General features: G+C 40.9%; 1 protein-coding gene and 1 long non-coding RNA gene across 6 annotated transcripts in view; one reads left to right on the forward strand and one right to left on the reverse strand.

The window, feature by feature from the left end:
* The window catches only part of LOC131204806 (uncharacterized), a 47,652-nt gene extending 42,261 nt beyond the window's left edge, over positions 1 to 5,391 (reverse strand). Inside the window, exon 1 of the long non-coding RNA XR_009156642.1 lies at positions 4,699 to 5,391. This is a non-coding gene — a long non-coding RNA (uncharacterized LOC131204806). The remainder of the gene's footprint in view (positions 1 to 4,698) is intronic.
* Positions 5,392 to 5,977: 586 nt separating this feature from the next.
* Positions 5,978 to 24,215, forward strand: DHDDS (dehydrodolichyl diphosphate synthase subunit). Of its 5 annotated transcripts, none has more exons than XM_058195717.1 (9): positions 5,978 to 6,112; positions 8,071 to 8,195; positions 9,868 to 9,984; positions 11,114 to 11,256; positions 12,301 to 12,417; positions 13,515 to 13,616; positions 16,953 to 17,067; positions 21,635 to 21,742; positions 22,787 to 24,215. In XM_058195717.1, the coding sequence occupies exons 2-9, from the start codon at positions 8,133 to 8,135 to the stop codon at positions 23,024 to 23,026; spliced, it is 1,005 nt and encodes a 334-aa protein (XP_058051700.1). In that variant the 5' UTR covers positions 5,978 to 6,112; positions 8,071 to 8,132; the 3' UTR covers positions 23,027 to 24,215. The 5 variants fall into 5 exon arrangements, with proteins under 5 accessions (XP_058051700.1, XP_058051702.1, XP_058051703.1 ...); XM_058195719.1 differs by having other exon boundaries at positions 6,096 to 6,129; XM_058195720.1 differs by lacking the exon at positions 5,978 to 6,112 and adding an exon at positions 6,255 to 6,508.
* Positions 24,216 to 26,554: the final 2,339 nt, after the last annotated feature.

Genomic DNA, 26,554 nt, shown 5'->3' on the forward strand with positions numbered 1-26,554 from the left:
TTGTTTCATTGAACTTGCACCAAGCATAATTCCTCCATGTTCAGCCTTACTCCTTCCATCTCCTTCAATCTTTAGTCTGTGATATAGTGATCCTCTTTAAACAATTATCTCCTCTTCTTTGTTCTGTTGATACTGTTTGATTTGTATACTCTACAGTAGTATACAAACATCCTGGCCAATCTCGCTGGTGGCAAATGCCATCTATAAAACATTTTGTACAAATTTTCTTTATAAGCAGCTGACATCGTTAACTTGTAGTTTCTCTCCCACAATCTATCCCATTCATCCAGATAAATATTATGTCCAATATTTCTTGCCCAACTGATCATTGTTTTAACGGTTTCTTCTTCCATTTTGAATTTTAACAAAAAATTATACATTTTGGTAATCATTTTCCCCCCGGATCCCAGTAATATCTTATCAAGTTCCAATTGTTCTCTATATATGCCAATTGTTCCTTATCTTTTTTGTATTTTGTTCTGTTATGTAAGGTTTGGCCACCAATCTATTTTTATTCCTTGTTTTCTTAAATCCTGTTCTGACTTTAAATTTCCACTTTCATCTAATAGATCCGAGTATTTTACTATTTTATTTAAGTCCAATAATTGGGATAGATTATGGCCTCCATCATTAATATCCAAACTGGAAGTTTCATATAGTGATTGTTCTTTATAACATCCCAAATATTGATCAAAGCATTTCACACTAGATGTCTCTGGAAGTATGTATGTGTCTTAATTTTCCCCTCCCAAAGAATTGCATGCCATCCCAATTGGAGGTCATGGCCTTCCAGTATTAAAATTCTCTTATTTCTCAATTGAATCCAATCCTTTAACCAAGTTATTGCGGCTGCCTGATAATATAATTCCCCATCTGGTAGGCCGAAGCCTCCTTTGGTTCTGGAATCCTGCAGAAGTTTACGTTTTATTCGGGCTTTTTTTCCCCACCAAATAAATTTACCTTTCATTCTGTTTAGGTATTCAAAAAACTGTTTCCCTAGCCTAACTGGTATCGATTGAAATAGATAATCCATACTGAGAGCATATGCACCAAGACAAATTCCTTGTGTGTTCAATCACACTTGGCCAATAAAAAATTCTATTCTATTCTATATAACAATTTAGGTAACATATTCATCTTTATTATGGCTATTCCACCTATTAAAGATAGCTGTAATTTAGCCCAGATATCTAAATCTTTTTGTATTTGCTGTGTTAATTTGTTATAATTATCTTCTTTTTATTGTGGAACATTTTTCCGTAAGCCATATTCCTAAATACACTGCTCAAAAAAATAAAGGGAACACTTAAACAACACAATGTAATTCCAAGTCAATTACACTTCTGTGAAATCAAACTGTCCACTTAGGTAGCAACACTGATTGACAATCAATTCCACATGCTGTTGTGCACATGGAATAGACAACAGGTGGAAAGCATAGGCAGTTAGCAAGACATAAAGGAGTGGTTCTGCAGGTGGTGACCACAGACTTCTCATTTTCTATGCTTTCTGGCTGATGGTTTGGTCACTTTTGAATGGTGGCAGTGCTGTCGCTCTAGTGGTAGCATGAGACCGAGTCTACAACCCACACAAGTGGCTCAGGTAGTGCAGCTCATCCAGGATGGCACATCAATGCGAGCTGTGGCAAGGTTTGCTGTGTCTGTCAGCATAGTATCCAGAGCATGGAAGCGCTACCAGGAGACAGGCCAGTACATCAGTAGATGTGGAGGAGGCCATAGGAGGGCAACAACCCAGCAGCAAGACTGCTACCTTTGCCTTTGTGCAAGGAGGGACAGGAGGAACACTGCCAGAGCCCTGCAAAATGACCTCCAGCAGGCCACAAATGTGCACGTGGCTGCTCAAACAGTCAGAAACAGACTCCATGAGGTTGGTATGAGGGCCCGACGTCTACACATGGGAGTTGTGTTTACAGCCCAACACCATACAGGACATTTGGCATTTGCCAGAGAACACCAAGACTGGCAACTTCGCCACTGGCGCCCTGTGCTCTTCACAGATGAAAGCAGGTTCACACTGAGCACGTGACAGAAGTGACAGGGTCTGGAGACGCCGTGGAGAACGTTCTGCTTCCTGCAACATTCTCCAGAATGACCGGTTTGGCAGTGGGTCAATAATGGTGTGGGGTGGCATTTCTTTAGGGAGCCTCACAGTCCTCCATGTGCTCGTCAGAGGTAGCCTGACTGCCATTAGGTACCGGGATGAGATCCTCAGACCCTTTGTGAGACCATATGCTGGTACAGTTGGCCCTGGGTTCCTCCTAATGCAAGACAATGCTAGACCTCATGTGGCTGGAGTGTGTCAGCAGTTCCTGCAAGACGAAGGCATTGATGCTATGGACTGGCCCGCCCATTCCCCAGACTTGAATCCAATTGAGCACATCTGGAACGTCATGTCTTGCTCCATCCACCAACGCCACATTGCACCACAGACTGTCTAGGAGTTGGGGGATGCTTTAGTCCAGGTGTGGGAGGAGATCCCTCAGGAAACCATCTGCCACCTCATCAGGAGCATGCCCAGGTATTGTAGGGAGGTCATACAGGCACGTGGACACCACACGCACTACTGAGATTCATTTTGACTTGTTTTAAGGACATTACATCAAAGTTGGATCAGCCTGTAGTGTTGTTTTACACTTTAATTTTGAGTTTAACTCCAAATCCAGACCTCCATGGGTTGCTCAATTTGATTTCCACTGATAATTTTTGTGTGATTGTGTTGTCAGCACATTCAACTACATTGTGTTGTTTACTGTAAGTGTTCCCTTTATTTTTTGAGCAGTGTACATTGTTGTTTAAGTGTTCCCTTTATTTTTTTGAACAGCTTATTTCACCCATTTAAGAATTTGAATCCCCAGTTTCCTTTCCAGTTCATCCTGTTATTTTTTTGTAATTCTTTGCTAACATTTTAGTTTTTTCTTTATTTATTTTAAGCCCCACTACTTTACCAAATTTTTCAACTTCGTTTATCAAGATGGTTCCCATCTCCAAAGGATTTCCACGATAAAAACTAGACTATCTGCGAATGCTTGGACCTTATATTCTTCCTTTTTGACTCTCAAACCCTTTATTGTTTGGTTTTTCCTAATTTGTATTAATATCTCTAAAGACAATATAAATCATAGGGGTGACAGGGGACATCCCTGTTTTACCCCTTTAGTTATATTAATCTTCTCTGTCGTTTCGCCATTCATTATTATTCTAACCGATTGTTTCGAATAAATTGTTCTAATTAAGTCTGTAAATTTCTCCCCAAAATTCATAATTTCCAATTGGTTGATAAGAAAGTTCCAGTTTAGATTATCAAATGCTTTCTGAGCATCCACAAACATCAATGCCAGCTGTTTGTCCGGATGGGCCTCATAGTATTCTAATGTGTCCATGATCATCCGTGTGTTGTTTCTTATATGTTTGGCAGAAATCCATTTTGATCCAAATCAATCATTTCATTTAAAAAAAAAATCGCCCTTTCAGCTATTATAGTTAAAAAAATTTATAGTCTACATTAAGCAGTAAGATTGGCCGGAAGTTCTTGATTTGTTGTGTACTTGTACCTTCCTTTGGGATGAGTGATATTAGTGCCTCCCTCCATGTTTGTGGTAATTTGGATTACCCTACTGCTTCATTATATAAGTTTAGCAATAGTACTTCCAGTGGCCTCTGTAATTCCTTATAGAACTCGGACGGGATGCCATCAGATCCTGGTGCTTTGTTGTTTTTTTGTTTCTGTTCCGAAATAGTAATTCTATTGTTCAACATTTCCTTCATTTCCTCTGATACTGTTGTAACGTTTCTTTCTTTCAAGTATTTCTTTATATCCTCCTTCTCTACCTTCTCCTGGGTATGTTTCAAAATAATCATAGGCTATTGTCTTTATTTCATCTGACTGATGGTGGATATTCCCCTCCTCGTCCTGCAGTTGTACTATTGCTCTTCTTTCCTTATCTTTTTTTTAATTTGTATGCCAGCCAACTTCCCGGCTTATTGGCATGTTTAAAATATATCTGTTTCGTTGCCTTAAGCTTTTGGGCCATTTCCTCCTGGGAAAGCAAATTTATTTTATGTTTAGTCAGATCTCTTTCTTCTCTAATTGTCTTATCTGGGGAGGTCTGCATTTTACATTCTAATTCTTCCAATTTCTTTTGTAAATCCAATTGTTGTCTTCTTTTTTCTCTATTTCTCCTTGTCCCGTATGCAATCGTCAGGCCTCTGACATAAGCCTTGGTTGTATCCCAAAGGTTTTGTAGAGTTGTGTCCTCATTTAAATTTCCTTCAAGAAGAAATCCAGTTCTTTTCCCATCCATTCAATATACTTTTTTTCTTTTATCACTTTTTGATTCATAGTCCATCTTCCTCTTGGTTTAGATCTTGCCATCAAAGTTTTCTACGTCTCTGTCCAAACGTTTGCTGGCAAGATAAGGCACACTCCTTATTAATTACATTTTTGTAATCATTATTTACAATATAACTTGCCAAAAAGCTTGTGGCAGGGATGCACATGATTATCACCCCATCCCCTTCATCCTCATAGCAATTTTGTCAAATGGATTTGATGCCTTTCTTGGTAAGTCTTAATAAAAAAAAGGGGAAATGATGTTACATTTTGTTCATAACAACAAACAACTGCAAGAAACATTATGTTAAACAACAGCTTTGTTTCTTTTCCATATAATAGGAATACCTTTTGTAACATTGCTGTTAGTTGCGAAGTCATGTCCGACCCATCACGACCCCATGGACAATGTTCCTCCAGGCCTTCCTATCCTCTACCATCCTCTGGAGTCCATTTAAGCTCACGCTTCAATGCTTCAATGACTCCACCCAGCCATCTCGTTCTCTGTCGTCCCCTTCTTCTTTTGCCCTCAATCTTTCCCAGCATTAGGCTCTTCTCCAGTGAGTCCTTCCTTCTCATTAGGTGGCCAAAGTATTTCAGTTTCATCTTCAGGATCTGGCCTTCTAAAGAGCAGTCAGGGTTGATCTCCTCTAGGACTGACTTGTTTGTTCGCCTTGCAGTCCAAGGGACTTGCAGGAGTCTTCTCCAGAGTCTTCTCTTTGTAACATAGTTCCTTTAAAAATACTACAAACCCCACTTAATTTTCAACACACTGTACATTTAAGCCCTTAGTCTGGGTAGAAAAAATCAAGCGCAGAAACTAGCTTATATTCCCACATAAAAAAAACAAAACACAACCTGGGAATGATATACCGAAGGGTACGATTTATGCAGAGGTAGCACTGGGTGTCAGGCTACCATCTACAGTCCAGGATTGCTCAAACTTGGCAAACTTGAAGATGTGCTGACTTCAATTTCCAGAATCCCCAATTGCTGGGTAAAAAACACCCTTATATACAAAACACTTGCCTGGAAGTTCAAGGGCCACCCTAGGGCAGAGGTCTCCAACCTTGGCAACTGTTAAGCTTGGAGGACTTCAACTCCCAGAATCCCCAACTGCTGGGTAAAAAACATCCTTCCCCAGCAAAGCTGGCTGGGGAATTCTGGGAGTTGAAATCCTCCAAGCTTAAAGTTGCCAAGGTTGGAGACCCCTGCCCTAGGAGTTACTCCCAAGGCCAAGTTAAAAACGCTTGAAAACTCCGCTGCCAATTCCATTTAGCTTCCCCAACTAGTCAGGATTACTTTCGGCGTCCTTTCACCCAAAACGTCCTTTAAGCCGTTCTCTTCAAGAACGATAAAGGAGGGCAGCAGCGGCAGGGTGGGTAGGTGGGTGAAGGACAAAAATTCAAATGACAACACCCCACCCACCCCCCCGGGAACGGCTGCCACTCAAATCCGCCATTCTCCCGCGCGCGCCGACCAACGGCCCCCTCACGGCCAACCGGCGCTTCGGCCTCAACAGAGTCGACTCCGCGGAATCTCGGCTCGGCCCCGCCCCCTTCCTCCCGGCCCCGCCCCGTCATTATCTCTCCCTCTCCTCCCTCCCTCCCTCCCCCCCCCCGCAATACGCGCGTGCTGTTGCGAGAGAATGACGCAAGCCGGCAACCGGGGGGGGCGGCGTGACATATACGGAAGGGCGAGTCCCACCCCTGGCAGAAGAAGTCGTGGCGGGACTGCCGAGGCGCAGGCAGGAGCCCGACAGGTGAGGGGAAAAGGCTGGTAGGCACCACGCAAGCGCGCGCGCGCGGTGGGGAGGGAGAGGGGAGAAGCTCCGGTCCGCTGTTGCTCCCGCTTCGGCGCTTGGCCGGCGGCGGAGGCTGCCTTGGAGGACACCCCGCGGTTTTTCGGATTGAATGAAGCGGGTGGGAAGGGGAGGAGCGGGGTCCGCTTGTGCCTCTGTTTCCAAGGAGGGGGGAAGGTTCCTCGGCGGTGCTTCCGAACGCGACCCCCCCCAATGGCGTGTATACGTGTGTCCTCGCGTACACGTGCAAAAAAGCCCTTCCGTTGATGGCATTCCCCGGGCGTTTCATTTACCGGCAATGCATTTTCAGGACTGGCGTGGGGCGGTAGGTGCTAAACCTAAACTGACTGGGGCTGGGTGAGTTTGCACAACGACGCGAGCCGCGCAAAGCTTAACCGAGGTGAAATGGTAACTGAGCCGAGCGATACTGTGCGTGCCTGCTATTCCCGCGGGTTGGGTTGGGTTGGTTCTGATCGTTAGTAATGAAATCTGTCTGCAGACCTTGACAATAATAAGTCTCAACCAACTCAACGGGATTTATCCTGAAAGGATAGCATTTCTCCATCCTCACAAATCCAGGCAGGCAAAATAGAATAGAATAGCATTTTTTATTGGCCAAGTGTGATTGGACACACAAGGAATTTGTCTTGGTGCAGATGCTCTCAGTGTACATAAAAGAAAAGATACCTTCATCAAGGAACAACACTTACAACACTTAATAATAGTCATAGGCTACAAATAAGCAATCAGGAAACAATAGCAGTATAAATCGTAAGGATACAAGCAACAATGAGTGCAAAAAAAGGAACAATCTGATTTAAATTTAAGTGTGTATAAAGGAAGCAAGACTGCATTCTGTGGGACAGATGACAGTGCACGATGTTGTACATTTTATTTCAATTGGCTTCTGTGTAAACAGTAAAAGCCTGTGCATAGACTTGTATTGCTCCACTTGTAAAACAACTAGAACTGAAAAAAAGTGTTCATATGACAAGAGAATGGCCTGTATTTTACAAAAAAAACAAACCCTTATCATTGCATTTCTTTATAAATATTATTTGCAAATATTAATCGGTTTATATTCTATTATAATTTTGCTATGAGATGAAAAAATATCAATGATGCAATTACATTTAGTCTTTGGGAATACTGTTGCCCCTCACAGTAAGGAAAGCTAACTTCTTAAACCATCAGTTATGAGGCTGAAGTAGCACCTGGCCATCCTTGTCTGGGCTTTGAAATAAGCACAGCTGGGCCTGGCTCATATTTGAAGGGGGCGACTATAGAAAATTCCCAGAAGAATTTTGGCTGGAAGATTTAAAAAAATTCCCTGAAGACAACAGGGGTAAATCAGTTTGAAATTGTTGCAAAAAAAAAAAATCACTAGAGGCTTTTGGGAGGTCAGAAGGAAACCAGTTTGAATAAAGGAGTACTTTAGCTTGGAAAGGGCCTGTAGAAAGAACAAAAAAAAACCCTTTAAAAGGAGTTCCATGCTTCTATTCCTGTCATTTCACTGAAACAACCATGTGAATATTATGAAGTTTTTTTTTCTCCTGGTGCTTAAACAAAGAGATAATTTGCAACATCTTCTGGTGAACTGGCCCAAGGTGGGAATAGAAGTTACGGTCTCCTGCTTTCTGCCTTAACTACTATACCAAACTGGCTTCATTAGGTTAGTTAGAATACTTGGGTGGAAATCTATATTCCCTTCCACAAGCAAAACAACAACATTGCGGGGAAATGAGGGATACTCTAGCCTAATCTGTCATCGCTCTAGTGAGTAGAGCACTCAGAATACTCAGCCAGCCTGGCCTTCACAAGTTCCAGTATACAAAAATTTGGGGAAAGCAGATGGTGCTGGCTTTCATATGTGAAGAGTTGGTATACTTATGAATCCAAAGGTTCTTTCTCTGTCTCAGAATTCCTGCCCATTGGCGTTCGTTTTCTTCATTTCAAAGACGTGTTCTTGAGAGGAAGTGCCATGTCATGGATAAGAGAAGGCGAATTGTCCCTATTGGAGAGATTCTGTGCTAGTGTAATAAAGGTATGTACTAACTCAATTTTATCTTCAGTTACTGAAATGAAATGCTTACCTAGAAATATTAGATCAAAATGTTTAATATTTAAGGGACAGGGGAGAACAGCCTTCTTCAGATGCTCTTCCTCATGCTTTGGCCTCAACATCACTTATTCCAGCCAGTTTAGCTAGGAAGTCAGATGGTGGGTATCCTTGTCCAAAACTTTGGAGGAGATCACAGTTGAGAATTGTATTCCTAGATTATGATTAAATTGTGCCAGCTAAGAATTGTCGTCTTCTTCATGTAGATTCTATTTGTTAACGTATCTTTGAGTAAAAGATCCAAGGGCAAATTACTGTGAGGACAAAAAGATACCTGCTTGGACAGTGGGCAAAAGAATACTAAAGCTTGTAAGTCTTATACAACCATCAATAATAGATTTGGGGGCAGAATTGCACAAAGCTGCCACTCACTGAATTTAGGAGTAGAGGAAGTGCTGTCCCTACTGTATTTTGCTTATAAGTGGCCAAGTTACCGTATATACTCGAGTATAAGCCGAGTTTTTCAGCACGTTTTTTGTGCTGAAAAACGTCCCCTCGGCTTATACTCGGGTCTATACGGCTTATACTCGAGTTTTGTTTTTTTTAAGCCCCTCGGCTTATACTCGAGTATATACGGCTTATACTCGAGTTTTTTTTTTTTCTTTTTTTCACATTTTACCGGACGGCGCGGGGAAGCCCTGCCGGTGCAGTGGGAGGGCGGGGGGGGGGAGCCGCCAGCCTTCTCAGCTGAGGGAGGGAGGGTTTCCCCAACCGGTAGGTGCCTCATTTCCCACCCTCGGCTTATACTCGAGTCCCCAGTTTACCCCAGTTTTTGGGGTAAAATTGGGGACCTCGGCTTATACTCGGATCGGCTTATATTCGAGTATATACGGTATGTTCCCATAATTTGGAGCTTTGATATTTTGCCCATCCTTGAAGTTTGTATGGCTTCTTCATGCTACCATCTTTATATTCTGGTTCTATTCTGGGAATAATTGGTTTTTACTGCCTGTCATAGTATTTTATGGAAGGCAAGGTGAGATTTACATTTTAAAATAAAGCATGCATCTGACCATCATTAAGTGTTGTAAGTGTGTACCTTGATGAAGGTATCTTTTCTTTTATGTACACTGAGAGCATATGCACCAAGACAAATTCCTTGTGTGTCCAATCACACTTGGCCAATAAAATTCTATTCTATTCTATTCTATTCTATTCTATTCTATTCTATTCTATATGTTAGTAAAATTCCAGGATGGTTCTGCAGTCTTTCCACTTGAGGGATAAGTAGCTTCTAAACCATATTTACTTTCTCTAATCTTCCTATCTCAAGAGTGATGATTCTAAAAGTTTTTATAGGATTGGAAGTAGAGAGGGATTGTGCTTTTTTTCCTTCCTCTCTGCCCCTTTTCATGCTTTCTCTCCCCTCAAAGTATTTCAGGAGTATAGAACTGCAGCTCCATCAGCAGGATAATAATGGTTGTAGACCCATTGGTCAGGAGCAAACTTCATGATTTATTCCTGGGGTACTTCTTAAGGAGGTTAGAGCAGAGAAGTCATGTTTCAAATGCAGGGGCATCTCAAAACAATTCTGGTCCCACTTTTGCTGACTGTAGATCTCTTGCTCTTGGGCTAATATTTCTTGCTTCAATTCCAGGCAGGACCAATGCCCAAGCACATTGCATTCATCATGGATGGCAATCGTCGTTATGCTCAAAAGCATCAAGTGAAGAAACTGGAAGGCCATTCACAGGGTTTTGCAAAATTAACACAGGTAGGAAAGAATCTTTCCTGAACATCACATCAAGAATGCAAAGATGATTTACCCCAAAGTGATTACTAAGACGTGCCAAAGCATGACTCCCCTGTTAGGAAACCAGTAGGAAACCTGTAGCTCCTACTTGGACTAAATTCAAAAACCCTTTGAAAATGATCAGATTGGAACTATGCTAAGAATCTGTTCATTGTTTGGTTCATTGAGTGGAGAGGAGGAAATCACTGCTATCTCTGAGAGAGCAAGAGAAAGAGATATCTCTTTTTTCCTTTTGGATATTTCTAGACCGGATGTTCATAACTTGCAAAGGAAAAATCAGTGATGTGCTGTATACATGTACCAGGATACCAATTGCGTCTGATTTGCAGTTCATCAACTCCAGTCAGTTAATTTAGAAGGATGCAGAAAGGTGGGTTGTCTTTTTGCCTTGTGCAACCTGCCAGCATCCCATTTTTGTGATTAATATCACAAAAGAGTCTTTGGAAAGTTAGTGGGCTAAAAAAAGAGGGAGTTTTCCATTCTGATTTTTTTTTTAAGCAAGTTGATTACTTTGCAGGTTTTAAGGTAATAATTTCACTCCTTAAATTTTTCTAAATTCTCCTCACAAAATGGGCTTGGTCCTAATTATTTTCGGAATGTGGTCCTTGGTGTTCCATGTAAAACCTGATGCAGCACTTGAACCAGTAAGAATTGTACACCCTTCATTTAAGAGATGGGAAAATTTGTTGCTAAACAGCAGTAAATGTTACTTGCTTTCTTGCATCAGCCATCTAAAATTCCCAAAAAGTAATATATAATTATAGTAGAGCCTCAGTTGAATGGATCAACAGCAGAGAGAAAATGTCTGTTCATCCCAAACATAGACCAAAATACAGATTATTCAAGGCAACTTAATTAAATTACACAAATCCCTGCCAGTGTTGTACGTTGCATCATTTGATAATGTGATGCAAATGACATATCTGTTAATCACTGAGTGATATTAAATTAACTTAAATTGCCACCTTCAGATTCAGATGGAATGGACTTGCCCAATAGCTGGAGGGTGATATCTATTTATTGCAATCTATTGCATCCACTAAACGGAGAGGTTTTATTCTATTCTGTCTTAACTTGTCTTCCTCTATAGACATTACAATGGTGCTTGAGTCTGGGTATCCGGGAAGTCACAGTTTATGCTTTTAGCATTGAGAATTTCAAGCGATCCCAAGAAGAAGTTGAAGGCTTGATGCAATTGGCTAGGCAAAAATTCATCCGTCTTCTTGAAGAACAGTAAGACTATTTTTTTCTATTCCATGTTTTTGCCATGATTAAGTGAATCACCGCAGTCATTAATCATGTGATCATGATTTGCAGCCATCCTTGTCTGCTCTCCTATTGACTTTGCTCATCAGAAGCAGGCTGGGAAGGTTGCAGATTATGATCACATGACCACAGGATGCTGCAATACTCATAACTTCAAGGACAGGTCATAACTCACTTTTTCAGTACCATCAGAACAGCAAACTGTTGTTAAACAAATTGTCGTAAGTCAAGGACTACCTGTATGATTGTATATATTTCTCTTAAATTGTTCAGAATGTGCAAGTCCCCTTCACATTCAGTCAAGATGATTATTACTCGCTGAGTTCATGCATCATGCTAAACATGGTTAGTTGAAGAGCCTATAATAGCTGAGTTCATGCAGCATTTTAAGCCAAAACCGTATGAACTATATTGTAGCTTTTTGTAGTGCATAAATTCAGTCAGTGACAAGCCAATGTATATCAATTTATTTAATATTTTGTATTTTCACATTCAATTACTGATATTCCTGGCCAGTTAGGTGCTTGGTTATGTAATTTTGGGGAGGGAGCTGCATCTGAGAAGAATGTGAGAGCAATGTGACTGCTAAGGACAGATATTGCTTATCCATTCACCTTTGGAATCATGAAGAGAAGTTAAATAAATTAATGCCGTCATGTGCAGTACAAGGTGACTTTTTCATCCACTACAATAATATATGCTTGCTAATTTTAATGTCGTTTGAATAGAATAATAACTTACTAGGTAGTATATTAAAAGCCTGGAGAACCTGATAGGAAAATTTCAAACTTCTTGCTGTCTTACTATATTGCATGTAGCTGCATTTCCTCTCTTGCTCATGAGGAAATCTATTTGATGTATGTTTCTCTCCCCACATCACATGTCTTTTGTTTCAAGCTATCACCTTATTTCTGAATAACCAAGTCTCAGTTATGTGATTTTATAGATATTGCTTAGTTTTGACTTTTCTTTTTTTTAAAGATTTCAGTTTTTCTCTTCCCCATTCCTTAGAGAGAACTTGGAGAAACATGGTGTGTGTATTCGAATTCTTGGCGATCTGACCCTTCTGCCACAGGATATCCAGGAACTGATTGCTAAGGTTGTGCTGGCAACTAAGCATTATAACACGTGAGTTTGTTTCCAGTTTCTTGAACTTTTTCTATTACTCCAGAACAGCATAGGTTGGTGTGTATTTTTTTTTTCCAGATCAAGGATCATGGTACACCAGGCCAGAATTTTAGCTTGGATGCCACTTCCCATATACAGAGTTTCCAGTAGCTACATGTTGTCCTTTTTTGCCCTCCCATTCTCCATACAGTATCTCCAAGTGGCTCTCTCTGCAGCCTTTCTTTTCAAAAGCATGTTCCAGCAGATTGGGGTTCTTAAGAAAGCTCAGTATGATTAGCCCAATGGGTGGCCTTAGTTCAGGTCCTCTCAACTACAGTGATCCACCACCAAGTAGGACTTTAGAGCACCACATATTTCTTTTGTTACTTCCCTACAGCTACTATATAGAGCAGGGATCTCCAATCTTAGTAACTTTAAGGTTTGTGGACTTCAGCTCCCAGAGTTCTTCAGCCAGGAAAGCTGGCTGAGGAACTCTGGGAGTTTAAATCCACAAGCCTTAAAGTTACTAAGGTTGGAGACCTCCGATACAGAGGAACATTGCTTTTGTGCATAGAATATCTCTTTAGCTATCCGCACTACTGTAACACCTTCTTAAGTTATTTATTGTATGCTGTCCAGAGTCATGTTTTGTGACATGGGTGGCTATGTAAATATGATTAATAAATAAAATGTTAAGAGTTCTGGGTCTTGATTACAGGCTTGCTCAGCATAATATGATTTATTTAGTTTTCACATAGAATGCTGGGGGAAACATAATCATGCTTGTAAATTTGGAATACAGTATGAGTTAACATATTAAATGAATCCAATGAAGTGTGAATTTGTTCAGTTATCATGTTAAGCATATGGTTTAGTGCAGTAGTAGTTTATTAATTGAGACTAAGTTTGATTAGTTTTACACTATAACTATAAAGTTCAATGCAGTGTGTGAACTCTGTCACAGAGGACTCAATGCTCCCTTTCTGGCAGGCAAAGTAAGGTCAATGGGAATTAGTTGGTTCCTTCTGTACAGTGTTGTCTTTCCTACTAGGTAGATACGTTCTTAATCTGCTTCCTCTACACAATGAATAATCTATCTTTATTTTTTATATTCAAAGATGTTTCTTGAACATTGGCTTTGCATACACATCAAGACAGGAGATCAGTAATGCAGTGAAAGAGTTGGCTTGGGGCGTTGAAGAAGGACTGCTTCAACCCAGGTAATGCCATAGATAGAACATCCCCCTTGCGTGGCCCCCTTGGGTTAGTTATGAAGCTATCTGCATTTTTTTCTTGAAGCTATTTTCAAAATATTTGGTGGGCTAAAAATAAATACTCCGTAAACATTTAAAGCACTGAGAAAACTTTGAAAGCGATAGATATGCAAAGTGCTTGGAAAAATCAGTGAAGCAGATACCAACAACTTGCTGCAGCCAACTCACCACAGGACAACTTGTCACAGGACAGTTTAACACAGGACAACTTGCCATGGGAAAGGAAAACTGCAGTTCACCCAAGCCTTGAGGACTTCTAACTTGAGAAGTTTCAAACCTAAAGCAAGACAAGGCCCGTTGCAATCCATCCGTCCCTCTCTTGAGTTATCCCACATTGATTTGTCCTGTGGCAAGTTGGCCGGCCAAGTCGGCAATAGTACTGGAGCCTGAAATATTAAAAAGGGGGCAATTAGGAAGTGATCATTATAAAAAAAACCTTTATGAGAACAAGATAGTGCTAACAAGCAAACTTCAACTTTGCTACCACTGGCACTTCCTATATTTCACAGCTAAGTTAAGTTATACTCTGAAATCTTTCATTTCAATTAGATGCCACTTCTTTTTCTAAAATAATTAGCTGTATTTCTGCCTTTCAAGGTGGCTAAAATCATGTTCCTGTTAATTTATTTATTGATATCCACCTTTACTATTTTCACAAATAAGGCAGTGAACATATGCAACGCACCTTCCTCCTGTTTTCCCCACAACAATAATGCCATGAGGTGGGTTGAGCTGAAAGACAGTGAGCGGCCCAAAGTCACCCAGCCGGTTTTCATGTGTAAGGCGGGACTTGAACTCACAATCTCTTGCTTTCTAGCCTGGTGCCTTAACCACTAGCTACTGCACCTTCTCATTTAACTACTATAATATGTTCCAGCAAATTTGTTGTGAAATGAAATGGTCACTAAGTGGTCATGTTCTGTGCCTGACGTTTATTTTTTCCTTTTTTGCCCCTTTGCAGGATGGAGAGATTGCTTAAATTTCTATCTCTTCCTGCAAGTTAACAAGTTAATAGCAAGTTAACAAACCCATCTATGACTTTAATTACAATGCCTGGGCTGCTGCCTGAAACTGACCAAATCTCAATCAGTTTCACACTAAAGGCTTTTGTTGTCAGGCACCTGAAATTTGGGTAAATGCACCCATGTATCAGAAAATGAATTTTTTATTACTATTTTTTTTACCAATGTATCTGCAAATAAGTAACTTATTTAGTTTTTAACTGTATTTACAAATGTTTTTATGAGATCTTTTAGCTCAGAGGATAAAAGTTCTTCTGCCAAATCATAAATTTACCATATACAAGACATGTAACTTCATTGCACAATCATAACACTTGAGAGATAGCATACTACTAATAAGACTGGTAACCAGGGGTGAAATGCTCATGGTTCAGAACGGATCGCCCGATCCGGTAGCGATGGCGGCGGGTGGTTCGGACAACTGGTAGCAAAAATCCCTGCCTCACCCCAGCCCATGCCCAGCTGAGCTGCATGATCATCAGGGTTTTGGGTTTTTTTTACTTTTAAAAGCATTTTTTCGGCCCCCCGTTTTTTGGTTTGCCTAGCAAGCCTGCTTGGGGGGCGGGTTCATTTTTGAGAGAGAGAGAGAGAGAAAGGCAGGGAAGGGAGAGGAGAGGAGAGGAGAGGAGAGGAGAGGAGAGGAGAGGAGGAGTACAAACCTGGCACTAGACGCAGCTTCAGAGGAGAATCCAGGGCTGGAAGGGACCTGGAGGTCATCTAGTCCAACCCTGCTCCAGCAGGACATTGCTAGTAGGTTTCTGTCTTTTGATCCCCCAGTCACATAGCCATGCCCACCCAGTCACATGACCCCCCTATTAAGCCACACCCATCAATCCACGCCAACAGAACCGGTAGCAAAAAAAATTAGATTTCACCCCTGCTGGTAACTACTTATAATAGTCTTGCCAAGATCAAGTTGACGAACGCTAAAGAAAAAATTCCTATGATAATTGCTAAAGACAATTGCATTTGAACATCATCAACGGGTAAGAAGAAAGCTGGTAAAGAGACAGAGAGAATGGAAACAGGCATTGGAGTCGGGAACGATTTTGCTTCATATCAAAATAGTTGTGTAAATTGTATATCTGTCCTCCTCATTCTTAATAGATTCCAAATACTCTGGAGACATCCAAGAAATCCTGTGTGTCCTTGGCATGTATTGTTGGTTTGAAGTCACATAATTGTTTTTAGTTCTTTACAGGACTTATATGGTTGCCTATCTCATACAGGGACTCTAGGTGTCTCACCAGGGGTGGGCTTCAAAAATTTTAGCAAGGGGTTCTCTGCCTGGTTGCTGGGTGGGCGTGGCCATGGTGGCCTCCTGCACCACGGTGGGGGGGTGGGCATTTTTGCCCTCCCTTGGTTCTGGAAGCTTTCTTCGAGCCTCTGAGAGGGTGAAAACAACCTCCCCAGGCTCTGGAGGCTGGAAACAGGCCCATTTCCAGCCTTCCCAAACTTCCGGTAGGCCCGTTTTTCACCCTCCCCAAGGTTTCATGCGTGCCCTGCACTTACCTGCATCCAAAACAGGCTGCGTGGGGACTCATGGGAGGGGAGGGGCAGGGTGGGCAGGGCCAACCAGGATTGGGATTTGGGAGTTCTCCGAACTGCACAGAATCTTAGCTAGAGGTTCTCCCGAACCCCCAGCAGCTCACCCCTGTGTTTCACACCATTTCATAAAACACATGTTTAAAAACAAGAATATCCTTCCCCTCTAGGCAACAGCCAAACATCCTTACAGCTCAACCCCAACCCTAGTCCAATGTTTGGGGAAAAGCCAGGTCTTCAAAGCCTAGTGGAAGGCTAAAAGGGTAAGAGATCCTTCAGATCTCAGTGGCAGGCTGTTCCAAAGGGCTACAGCAACCACCAAGAAGGCACACCTCTCTGGTCCCATCAGGTGTGAACATCTGAGGGAGTGGACCTGCAGGGTGCCCAATTTATCTAATCTAGTAGGATGGGAAGAAGAAACAGTCCTTCAAGTAACTGGGACCTGTGTCATGTAGGACTGCAAAGATAACCATCACCTTTATTAATAAATATTACCCAATAACTATGAACCATTAACTAATAGTGGATAACTATAATAATTTTAATAGCCATTAACAGTTGTGTGAATTTTACTCCAAATTGTAGCAATAACAAGAATTCAGACTGTGAATTCTTGAATTGCATCTTAAGACTAGGCTTCCCAAAGTAAATTCTGCTCTCTCTCTCTCTCTCTCTCTCTCTCTCTCTCTCTTCCCTCCTTCCCTTCCCCCCTCAGTGATGTGTCAGAATCGCTCATCGACAAATGCCTTTACTCCTGCAAATCTCCTCATCCAGACATTCTGATCAGAACATCTGGAGAAGTTCGACTTAGTGATTTTATGCTCTGGCAGGTAAATCTATTGTGCAATATCTCACCAGCTAATTAGCAAAATTGTATTTTCTTGCTTTGTGATCATTGGACATTCAGTTCTCTGGGTTTTGTTGTTGGATATAAGAAAAACCCTTGTATGATAAACACTCCTCTTTAAAAAGCAAAACAAAATCATTTAACTCTCTTCCTGGAAAGTGCTATAATAAGTGCTTCAAAGAGATCATTGGAAAAATGTGGCCCTCTGCCATGCTAGTAAAGGAACTATCAAATAGGTAGACCATTGTCTGATTCACTATCAAATACACAAATACCCATTGTTGTTCTTCATCAATGGTAAAGCAGGGGAGAAGCTGTATACATTTGCTACCAAGGACTATAGTATAGTATACAGTACTATCATGTAATATCTATTATATTCTAGATATACTGCCTATAGCATAGCATATATCTCCTTAGTATAGCTGATGCACTGAATTGGGGGGAGGGGTGTTGCCTAGATTTTTTTTTTCTGATATCCCTTCCAGGCCTTACATTCTGTGACTCTAATTGTAAGGGATGTAAATTTAGGAAATGATACAGAAGTTTTGAAAGAGGTCAGGTGTCTGTCAAGTGCTACTGCCAGCAGAGTCAAGAGGCGTATTTTTAAGATGGTCATGCATGCCAGTAAGAACTGTGATATTGATGCTATTATGCATCTTGTCACAAATGATCTGTCCCAAAAAGATGTACTTTCTGTGCAGAATGATTTCCAGAGCTTGGGGTACAAACTTAATAGTATAGGCTGTAGGCTTACCTTTTCAGAGCTTTTACCAATATATAAGGAACAAAAAGGAAAAGGCCAGTGTATAGCGGAGTTTAATGTGTGGCTAAAAGAATGGTGTAAAAGGGAAGGCTTTGATTATATTAGTCATGATATCTGTAACTGGTCCAATGAAAAACTGTACAAAAGAGAGAGTTTGCATCCATCAAAGAAAGGGACTGAGTTAGTTGGCATTAAATTCATAGATTTTCTAGATAAACATTTAAACTGAAGAGCAGGGACAGAGAATTAATACAGAACATTTCTGTCCCCAGCAATCTAAAATTAATAGGGTTATCAGTGCATGTAACATAGATGTTAAGATGGGTAAGAATATCAACCTTGCTGTCAAACAAAAACAATCATTTTAATAGTGAGTGCCATACCATGTGCACTAATCAAACAGGTGGTAAGGTAGTAGGGGACAACACAGATTATGTAGAAAGTAAACACAGGGTCAGTCAAAATGGACTCAAATGTCTACACCAATGTAGGGTAAATTAGAAATTCAAGTAAATGAGGGCAGATATGATATTGTTGCCATTAGGGAAATGTGGGGGGATGAAACCCACAAATGAAACGTACAGATAGAGGGACTTAAATAATTTAAAAGAAATAGACCAAATAAAAGAGGAGGTGGAGTTGCACTATATAAAAGAAATAACTACATCTCTACAGAAATAGAGCACAACAATGATGAAAACTCCCTGGAATGCATTTGGGTCAATGTAAAAGGGGTGTGGGGGGGGGAAATGACATTGCCATAGGTGTGTACTATAGGCCACCCAACCAAACAGAGGAAGTAGATGAACTTTTTGCTAGTCAGTTAACTAAGGTATGTAGGCAGCACACCACAATAGTAATGGGGGATTTTAACTACCCTGGCATCAACTGTGAGACAAAATCTGCACCAAATGGAAGATCAAACAGGTTCCTGACAAACCTTGCAAACAACTTTGTTTCCCAAAAAGTAGAGAAGGGAACAAGGGGATCAGCCATATTGGACTTAATATCACTAACAGAGATGAAATGATAGAAGGTGTTGAAGCTACAGAAACCTTGGGGGGCGGAGTGATCATGCAATATTCAACATTCAATTCAACATTATGCAAGCACAAGCAATAGAACAAAGTCAAACTAGAGTCTTGGACTTTAAAAGAGCTAATTTCAATAAACTTAGACAGAGCTTGGGAAGGATTCCATGGATGAGAATCCTCAAGGGGAAAACAACTCAAGAAGCTTGAGAAATTTTGAAAGTGAGATTGTAAAAGCCCAGTCTAGCACAATACCAATGAAGGAGAAAAATAATAGCTCTCAAAAGAAACCAGCATGGCTGCATAAAGAACTCTGACAAATTGACAGAAAGAACAAATATAAAAAGTGAAAAGGGGGGCACATAACTAAGGCAGAATATCAGCAAATAGCCCGAGCCTGCAAAGATAAAGTGAGGAAAGCTAAGGCTCACAACGAACAAATGCTTGCAATAAAAGTAAAAAATAACAAAAAAAGCTTCTTCCAATATGTTAAAAAAAAGAAAAAAGTCAAGGAAATAATTGGTCCATTGCTGGGAGAAAGTGGCAAGGCGGTGACAAGCAACAGGGAGAAAGCAGAACTACTTAACTCATTTTTTGCACCTGTCTTTACACAAAGGGAAAAAACAGTCCAACCTATCAAAAACAGCAGCACAAAAAACAGATTAGGAACACAAGTTAAAATAGGGAAGAAAATGGTATACTAAGGAAGATTCTGGAAAAGATAATCAAGTAACAAATCAGCAAACACTTAGAAGCAAACAAAGTAATAACCAAAAGCCAACATGGGTTTGTCAAAAACAGATCATGCCAGACTAATCTTATTGCATTCTTTGACAAAGTGACAAAACTAGTGGACCAGAGGAATGCTGTTGATATAATTTACTTGGACTTCAGTAAGGCATTTGACAAAGTAGACTGTAACCTACTACTTGATAAAATAGAAAAATGTGGATTAGACAGCATCACTACCAGATGGAATCGTAACTGGCTGACCAACCGCACTCAACATGTAGTCCTCAATGGAACTGCATCTACATGGAAGGAGGTATGCAATGAGGTATCCCAGGGCTCCATTTCAGGCCCAGTACTCTTCAACATATTCATCAATGGTTTGGACGAGGGGATAGATGGGGAAGTCATCAAATTTGCAGACGACACCAAGCTAGCAGGAATAGCTAACATTCCGAAAGATAGGCATAAGATATAGGGTTTTGACAGACTTAGATATAGGGTCTTGACAGACTTGAACATCAGGCGCTATCTAACAAAATGAAATTCAGTGGTGAAAAAACTAAGGTTCTACATTTAGGCAAGAAAAACAAAATGCACAGGTACAGTATATGTCAGTGATGGCTAACCTTTTTGCCATCGTGTGCCAGGAGGGTGGGCTTGTGCGCGCATGCCCACACCCATAATTCTATGTGCCTGCGCATGCGCACATGACCCCCTTCCCCCGCTCCTTCCACGCAATGGCCTGGTAGGCCCATTTTTTTCTCTCACCTGGCTCCAAAGCCTCTCTAGGAGTCGGGGGGGGGTGAAAACGCCCCCCCCCTGGCCCAGACTCCTAGAGAGGGTCTTCCGGTTCCACCAGAAGTTGGCAAACAGGCCATTTTCGGCCTCCGGGGGAGTGGGGAAGGCCATTTTCAGGCCCCCACCCAGACTCCTAGAGAGGCTCTGAAGCCAGGTGAGAGAGAACGGGCCTTCCCCACCACCCCACAAGGCCCTCCGGAGGCAGGAAACAGCCTTTTTCCTTACTTCTGGTAGGCACAGAAGACCTGAAAATCAGCTGGCCGGCGCACATATGCGTGCCCGGAGCTGAACTCGCATGCCCACTGATATGACTGTGTGTCACAGGTTCGCCATCATGGGTATATGTGGTACCTTGCTCAATAGTGGTGACCATGAGAGGGATCTTGGAGTTCTAATGGACAGTCACTTAAATATGAGCCAACAGTGTGCTGCAGCTGCCAAAAAAGCCAACACAGTTCTAGGCTGCATAAACAGGGATAGAATCAAGATCACGTGAAGTGTTAATACTGCTTTATAGTGCCTTGGTAAGGCCACATTTGGAATACTGCATTCAGTTTTGGTCACCACGATGTAAAAAAGATGTTGAGACTCTAGAAAGAGTGCAGAGAAGAGCAACAAAGATAGACTGGAGGCTAAAACATATAAAACATATAAAGAACGGTTACTGGAACTGGATATGTCTAGTCTTATGAAAAGAAGGACTGGGGGTGACATGATAGCAGTGTTCTGATATCTCAGGAGTTGCTACAAAGAAGAGGGAGTCAAACTATTCTTCAAAGCACCTGAGGGTAGGAGAAGCAGCAATGGGTGGAAACTAATCAAGGAGGGAAGTTAGAACTAGAACTAAGGAGAAATTCCCTGATAGAACAATAAACCAGTGGAACAACACTGGAAGTTTTAAGAAGAGATTAGATAACCATTTGTCTGAAGTGGTGTAGGATTTCCTGCCTAAGCAGGGGTTGGACTAGAAGACCTCCAAGGTCCCTTCCAATTCTGTTATTTTCTTCTCTTCTAAACTGGACTAGTTCTTGCCCAGCACTGCTCTTGAGCAGTTTTTAGATGTCCCCAAGCTGCCACAAGGGTCAGAGTGTACTGTCTATTTCAGAATCGTTGAACAACTGGAAAGGAACTTTATTTTGAAATAAGCTAGCAATCTTGTGTGATTTGATTACCTTCCATTCCTTTCTAGCATGTATTAAGTGCCTTTCTCTTTTTTTTTTCAGACTTCCCATTCTTGCCTTGTGTTTCAAAGTGTTCTGTGGCCAGATTATTCGTTCTGGAATTTATGTGAGGCCATCCTTCGGTTTCAGATGAACTACAATGCATTACAGGTAAGACTGAAGAAAGAAAAGGCTAAGCAAAAAAGCAATCTCAGGCTCTCAGCATATGTACTTTAAATAATGAAACTGCCTGTCCCAAGATTTCAGAGGAAAACAGCATCTTTTGCTTGCTGAGGCTTTTCAGTCTAATGGTAGGGGACAGGATGGGAAGGATAGTAGAGAAAAGTCAAAGGATGATCAGTATCCCTAGCTACACAAAAGAGTTTGGGGCATTGGAGAAGTAACAGATATTGGAATGTATCCAAACAGTTGATAGGATTGTTCTGACAAGTCTCAATAGTGCCCTAAAGTCCTATAGGTTTTTGGATTTTCATTTCATGGATATTTACTGTGCAAATAGTGACAGTAATATGAGAATTGCTTACAATACTTCGTATTTTTGACCAGAAGACGAACTTGTCATCTGAAGAAATATAATCATTTCATTAGCTCCCAGGAAAAAATGGAAGTGGCTTTGAAATCTCTATAATCTTAGAACGTTTATACATGCAACATTCAAAATCCAAAAAAGGGATGAAATAGAGTTCTGGTTTCATTTATTAACCAATAGACAAGTGGGCTGAATATTTTCCAGTATTGAATTCTCATTGATTCATTTTGGCTGTATGGTGAAAAATGTTAAGAGTTTTGCCCCAATTAGATTTGGAAAGAGCTGCAAATGTGCTGCTAATTTTGAAAGTATGATTTTCTGAGATATCTCATTTTGTTGTGTAAAAACCAATGGCGAGGTATAAACATCAAAGATTTTCAGTGGTGACCATGCCAATTGTTTGCAGCAGTTGAGAGGAAAGGGATTGGGAAAAAAGGCAAAATTTTACAGAAAGGACTAAAACTTCATTACCTGCTGGCTAAAGGAGTTTTATAAATAGGAGAGAATCAGGTGAGACAAATCATAATATAGTTTGCCTTGTATGTTTTGTAATGACAAAAGGTCCTGGGAATTGAAGTCCAAGACATTTGGAGGGTACTGGTAGGGAGATGCTGATCTATGCTCAGAAATCTAATGCACGATTATTATTAATTTTTTTTTGCCAGAAAGCTAGAGATTTATACATGGAACAAAGGAAGTGGCAACAGTTAGAAACTGATAAGGCACAAGTCTTACAGAAACTGAAAAATGAAGAATCAGCAACCTGTGGAGATACTCAAAAATGCGGGACACTTTTGCGAGAATTCAAAGCTAAACGGGAAGAGAGGATTCAAAGGTTTTTGCAAGCCCTTGAGCACAAAAGGATAGACTTCCTAGAAAAACTGGCATTGGCAGCTGCAAGATAAGAAGGTTTCTCTTGGGGATAGGGGAGAGAAGAGGGGGAAAAATGAGCCAAGTTGCAAATAATCCAATTGCTGCCCATTGGATGACATGAAATGGGATCCTAGGTTTATTCTATGTGCACATGCACATGGCTGAGGACCATGACACTTGAAGTGTATGTTTACCAAATTTAATAAAGCAAAAGGTATTTGTGTAGAGCTAACAAATGAAAAGAATAGCATCAAATATTTCTAGGTATGAAAGTGCGCATGCTGCAGGGCTTTGCTCCATATTCTCCAAGCTGCAGTTTTTCCTCTACCACAATTCAATGACTTACCAGAATCCTGAAAAACTGCCTGCACTGGAATGCAGAGATGCTGCATCTGAGGAGATTAGAGAAAAACCTCATTGCATGCATGCACCCAAGCAAATTCATTCTGGAATAAATTAAATGTTTATTCTTTTCTTTGTTGCCTCGATTTTTAAGACCAGCTGTTTCTGGACCATTTGTTTTTCCATTCTTGGTACCAGCATATGATATAGGATTGTACTTAAGTTTCACAGGAAAATGCTTTGTTCCTCTGGCTTTAGTAAGCTAGGAAAATGTCATCCTTCAGGTTAACTCTATATATCCTTCTGGACTATAGGAATGTGCTGGGTACAACAGAACTTCAAGATATTTTTGATGCAGGCATTTTAGCTTTGGATAGCAGTACAAAATGTCATTTTACACAAAAGTGCAGCATGGTGTAAATAACTGTGAAAAAGATAAAGGATATCAATTATAAATACAACATTTTGTTTTCCAAAAGAAGCCACCAATTATTTCATGTTGCTTTTCAAAGACTAAATGAGAGTATGGTTGTATTATTCTAAAGCACTTAAGTTTGAAATTCTGAGGGATGAACCAGTTGTCAAGCCTATTGATATTTAACAACCTGCTAGAGCCATTTTTAAAAAAATAAAACTTATACAAGGGGGAAATGGTGACCAATAAATTAATGGGTATTTTTTTTCATGCAGTAATTTCACCTGTTACATTACCACTGTCATGTCTAAAATGCTGCTTCATTTGATATCTACTTCTGAAGGTCCTTGATACTGTGGCAAAAAATATAAATAAAAAATCCCAACCACATAAAATCTTTTAGTGATGAGGAGATAACATTTAATGTTTCTACATTAAAAACAAATTTCTGAGTTTCCTGAAAAAGGCTAATAGCATACTTTTGCATCTTTACAAATCCCTATACGATACTGGAATCAAAGGTAGGCTCCCAGCCCTTCAGGGTTGTAGTGTGTGTCACGGTAGATATTGCTTGTGTTTGTAAAGTGACCAGTCCAATAAGTTACTTCATTGAGCATTGATTCCTGTTGGGTATTTAGATGAACAGAGATAACTAAAAAGCAACTATTTTCATGTTTGATGCTAATTACTATGCAGCATTATAACTGCTGTATTGTGTTACAGTCCTATGGCCAGTCATCTGCATTATCCATTGAGCAGAAACTCCTAGATATCTATGTGAAAGTCTTGCATATGGCTTATTGTGGGCTGCAGTGCATGCTCCTCCACAACTCAGCAGACACATTGAGCTTATTTTTATGAATAAATTGACAATGAAATGTCAAGTTGAATCGTGAATGGAAATTTTATGTGCTCAATGAGCCAAAGACAAGATTCATACCCACTATGTAGATCCTGGGTGAACAATTTAGCTGATGACTGTTGTGGTCATACTAGACTTCTTGGTGCTAGTAGTGTTTCTCACTCTTGGTCACCTTATGTTGGCTGGGGAGTTCTGAGAGTTGAAGTTCACATATTTTCAAATGGCCAAGGTTGAGAAACGCTGCTCTAGAATTTAGGGCTAGATAATAAAAGCAACAGACCAACTCACAAGACTTTAAGCAAGATAATAGTGTTTTCTCCAACAGTTGTATCTAGAATTATATAAACTTGATTGTATAGAATGCAGATGGATTTAAAAAATTGAGACCGAGTACTTTTGGCACTTGTCACTTTAAAACCCTGTACTTTAAACTGCTTCAGTACTTTTTAAACGTAAAAGGATGTGTTCTAGCCATTAACTACAGCAACTAGAGGAACGCTTTTTCACTTTTACATGTTTAATTAATCCAATTTTTCTAATGTCTTTCACTCAGAGAAGGAAAAATCAAAGTATAAAAATTGTTGAATTTATTGAATTCATGCCCCACTATATCCAAAGAAGTCTCAACTAACAACAAATACAGCAAAATCATGATTTTAATCATCACATAGCATACTCTACCAACATAGATGATAAAAGAGTGAAATAAAAATGGCACAAGAACTTATTTTGGGAAGGTTGCAAAAATCCTCTGGAATAATTCAGTTTTTCATAGCTTTTAAAATATCACAAGTGAGGGGGCAAGTCTGATCTCCAATGGGAGGTCAATTCAAAGCAACAATGTGGCTACAGAGAAGCAGCACTAACTTGTCTTATTTTTCTTCATCTCCCACAAATATGGACTCATTAGCTGCTATTCCCTACAAAATCTGAAACGCCAGCCATTCATAGCTACGATCTAATCAAAATTATGTAACTCATTTGATAAAAGATCCTAGTCTCTGTTATTTTTAAAGAAAACCATCTAGCCAGGACTTATTTACTGTACCTGATTTGTTGTGGTCTTAAGAGAATGGCTGCACATTCTGTGGTAGTGAATGTTTTGCACGTGGCAGGCTAGTTTCAGTCCCTGGCAGGGACTGAAGAGGAAGAAACACCGCAGATATGTAAATTAGGCTCTTCCAACCTGGTACAATCCAGTTGGGTTGCAAAACAAAAGACCATCATCTTTCCAGAGTGATCAACCAGTTGCCTTTAGGCAACTCACACAGTCAACAAGAAGGGTAGAAGGTCAGCCATATTTTGTAATGCCAGTTGCCAAGAAATAATAAAAAGGAAATGCTAAGTTGGATGGCTGATCAAATGTAGTTGGTACGGTTCTGTTTTCAACTGTGTGAGAGGCGGGTCATGTTGGTAGTCCTTGTCTACTTCCAGGCGTGTTTTTTGACCTTGGAGTCCATGGGGATTGTGGTAGCACGACCGCATGGTGCTGAAAAGGACAGCTCCCCGCTCGACCCCACGAAAGAAGCGCCTCGGATTAAAAAAAGAAAAAAAGGTGGACCACCAGCCATTATGTCCCCTCCCCCCCATTTTTTTTTTTTTTTTTGGGGAGAGGCGCCTTCTTTCACGTGAAGCCTTTTTTTGCCGCCTGCTCCCGGCTGAGACCCTGGCACTTCGCAGCCACGGTTGAAAAGGAAGGGGGCGCTGTGGGTTGCGTTCCGCCGTGGCGAGGCAATGACCGCACCTTCCTCTTCCCCTTCCAGCGCAGGGAAGAGGCCACCATCTTCCCCCCCCCCGCGTCTTGCACCCAGATTCCTGTCAAACGGGGGTTTTAACGGTCGGGCGGAGGCGCTCTGGTCCGCAAGCCCACCGGGTCCTTTGCTCTGCGTCTCGGCTGGCCAGGTGCGCCAAGGAATTCCACCTTCCCCACTCGGTCCGCAA

Source organism: Ahaetulla prasina, chromosome 10 (assembly GCF_028640845.1).
Source record: "Ahaetulla prasina isolate Xishuangbanna chromosome 10, ASM2864084v1, whole genome shotgun sequence".
NCBI lineage: Eukaryota > Metazoa > Chordata > Lepidosauria > Squamata > Colubridae > Ahaetulla > Ahaetulla prasina.

Excerpts from the sequence above, each read along its gene's own strand:
- DHDDS (XM_058195717.1), top strand. The coding sequence starts at position 8,133 with ATGTCATGGATAAGAGAAGGCGAATTGTCCCTATTGGAGAGATTCTGT. Across the intron at positions 9,985-11,113 it reads GTTTTGCAAAATTAACACAG|ACATTACAATGGTGCTTGAG; the intron begins GTAGGAAAGAAT and ends CTTCCTCTATAG. Across the intron at positions 21,743-22,786 it reads TGAACTACAATGCATTACAG|AAAGCTAGAGATTTATACAT; the intron begins GTAAGACTGAAG and ends TTTTTTTGCCAG.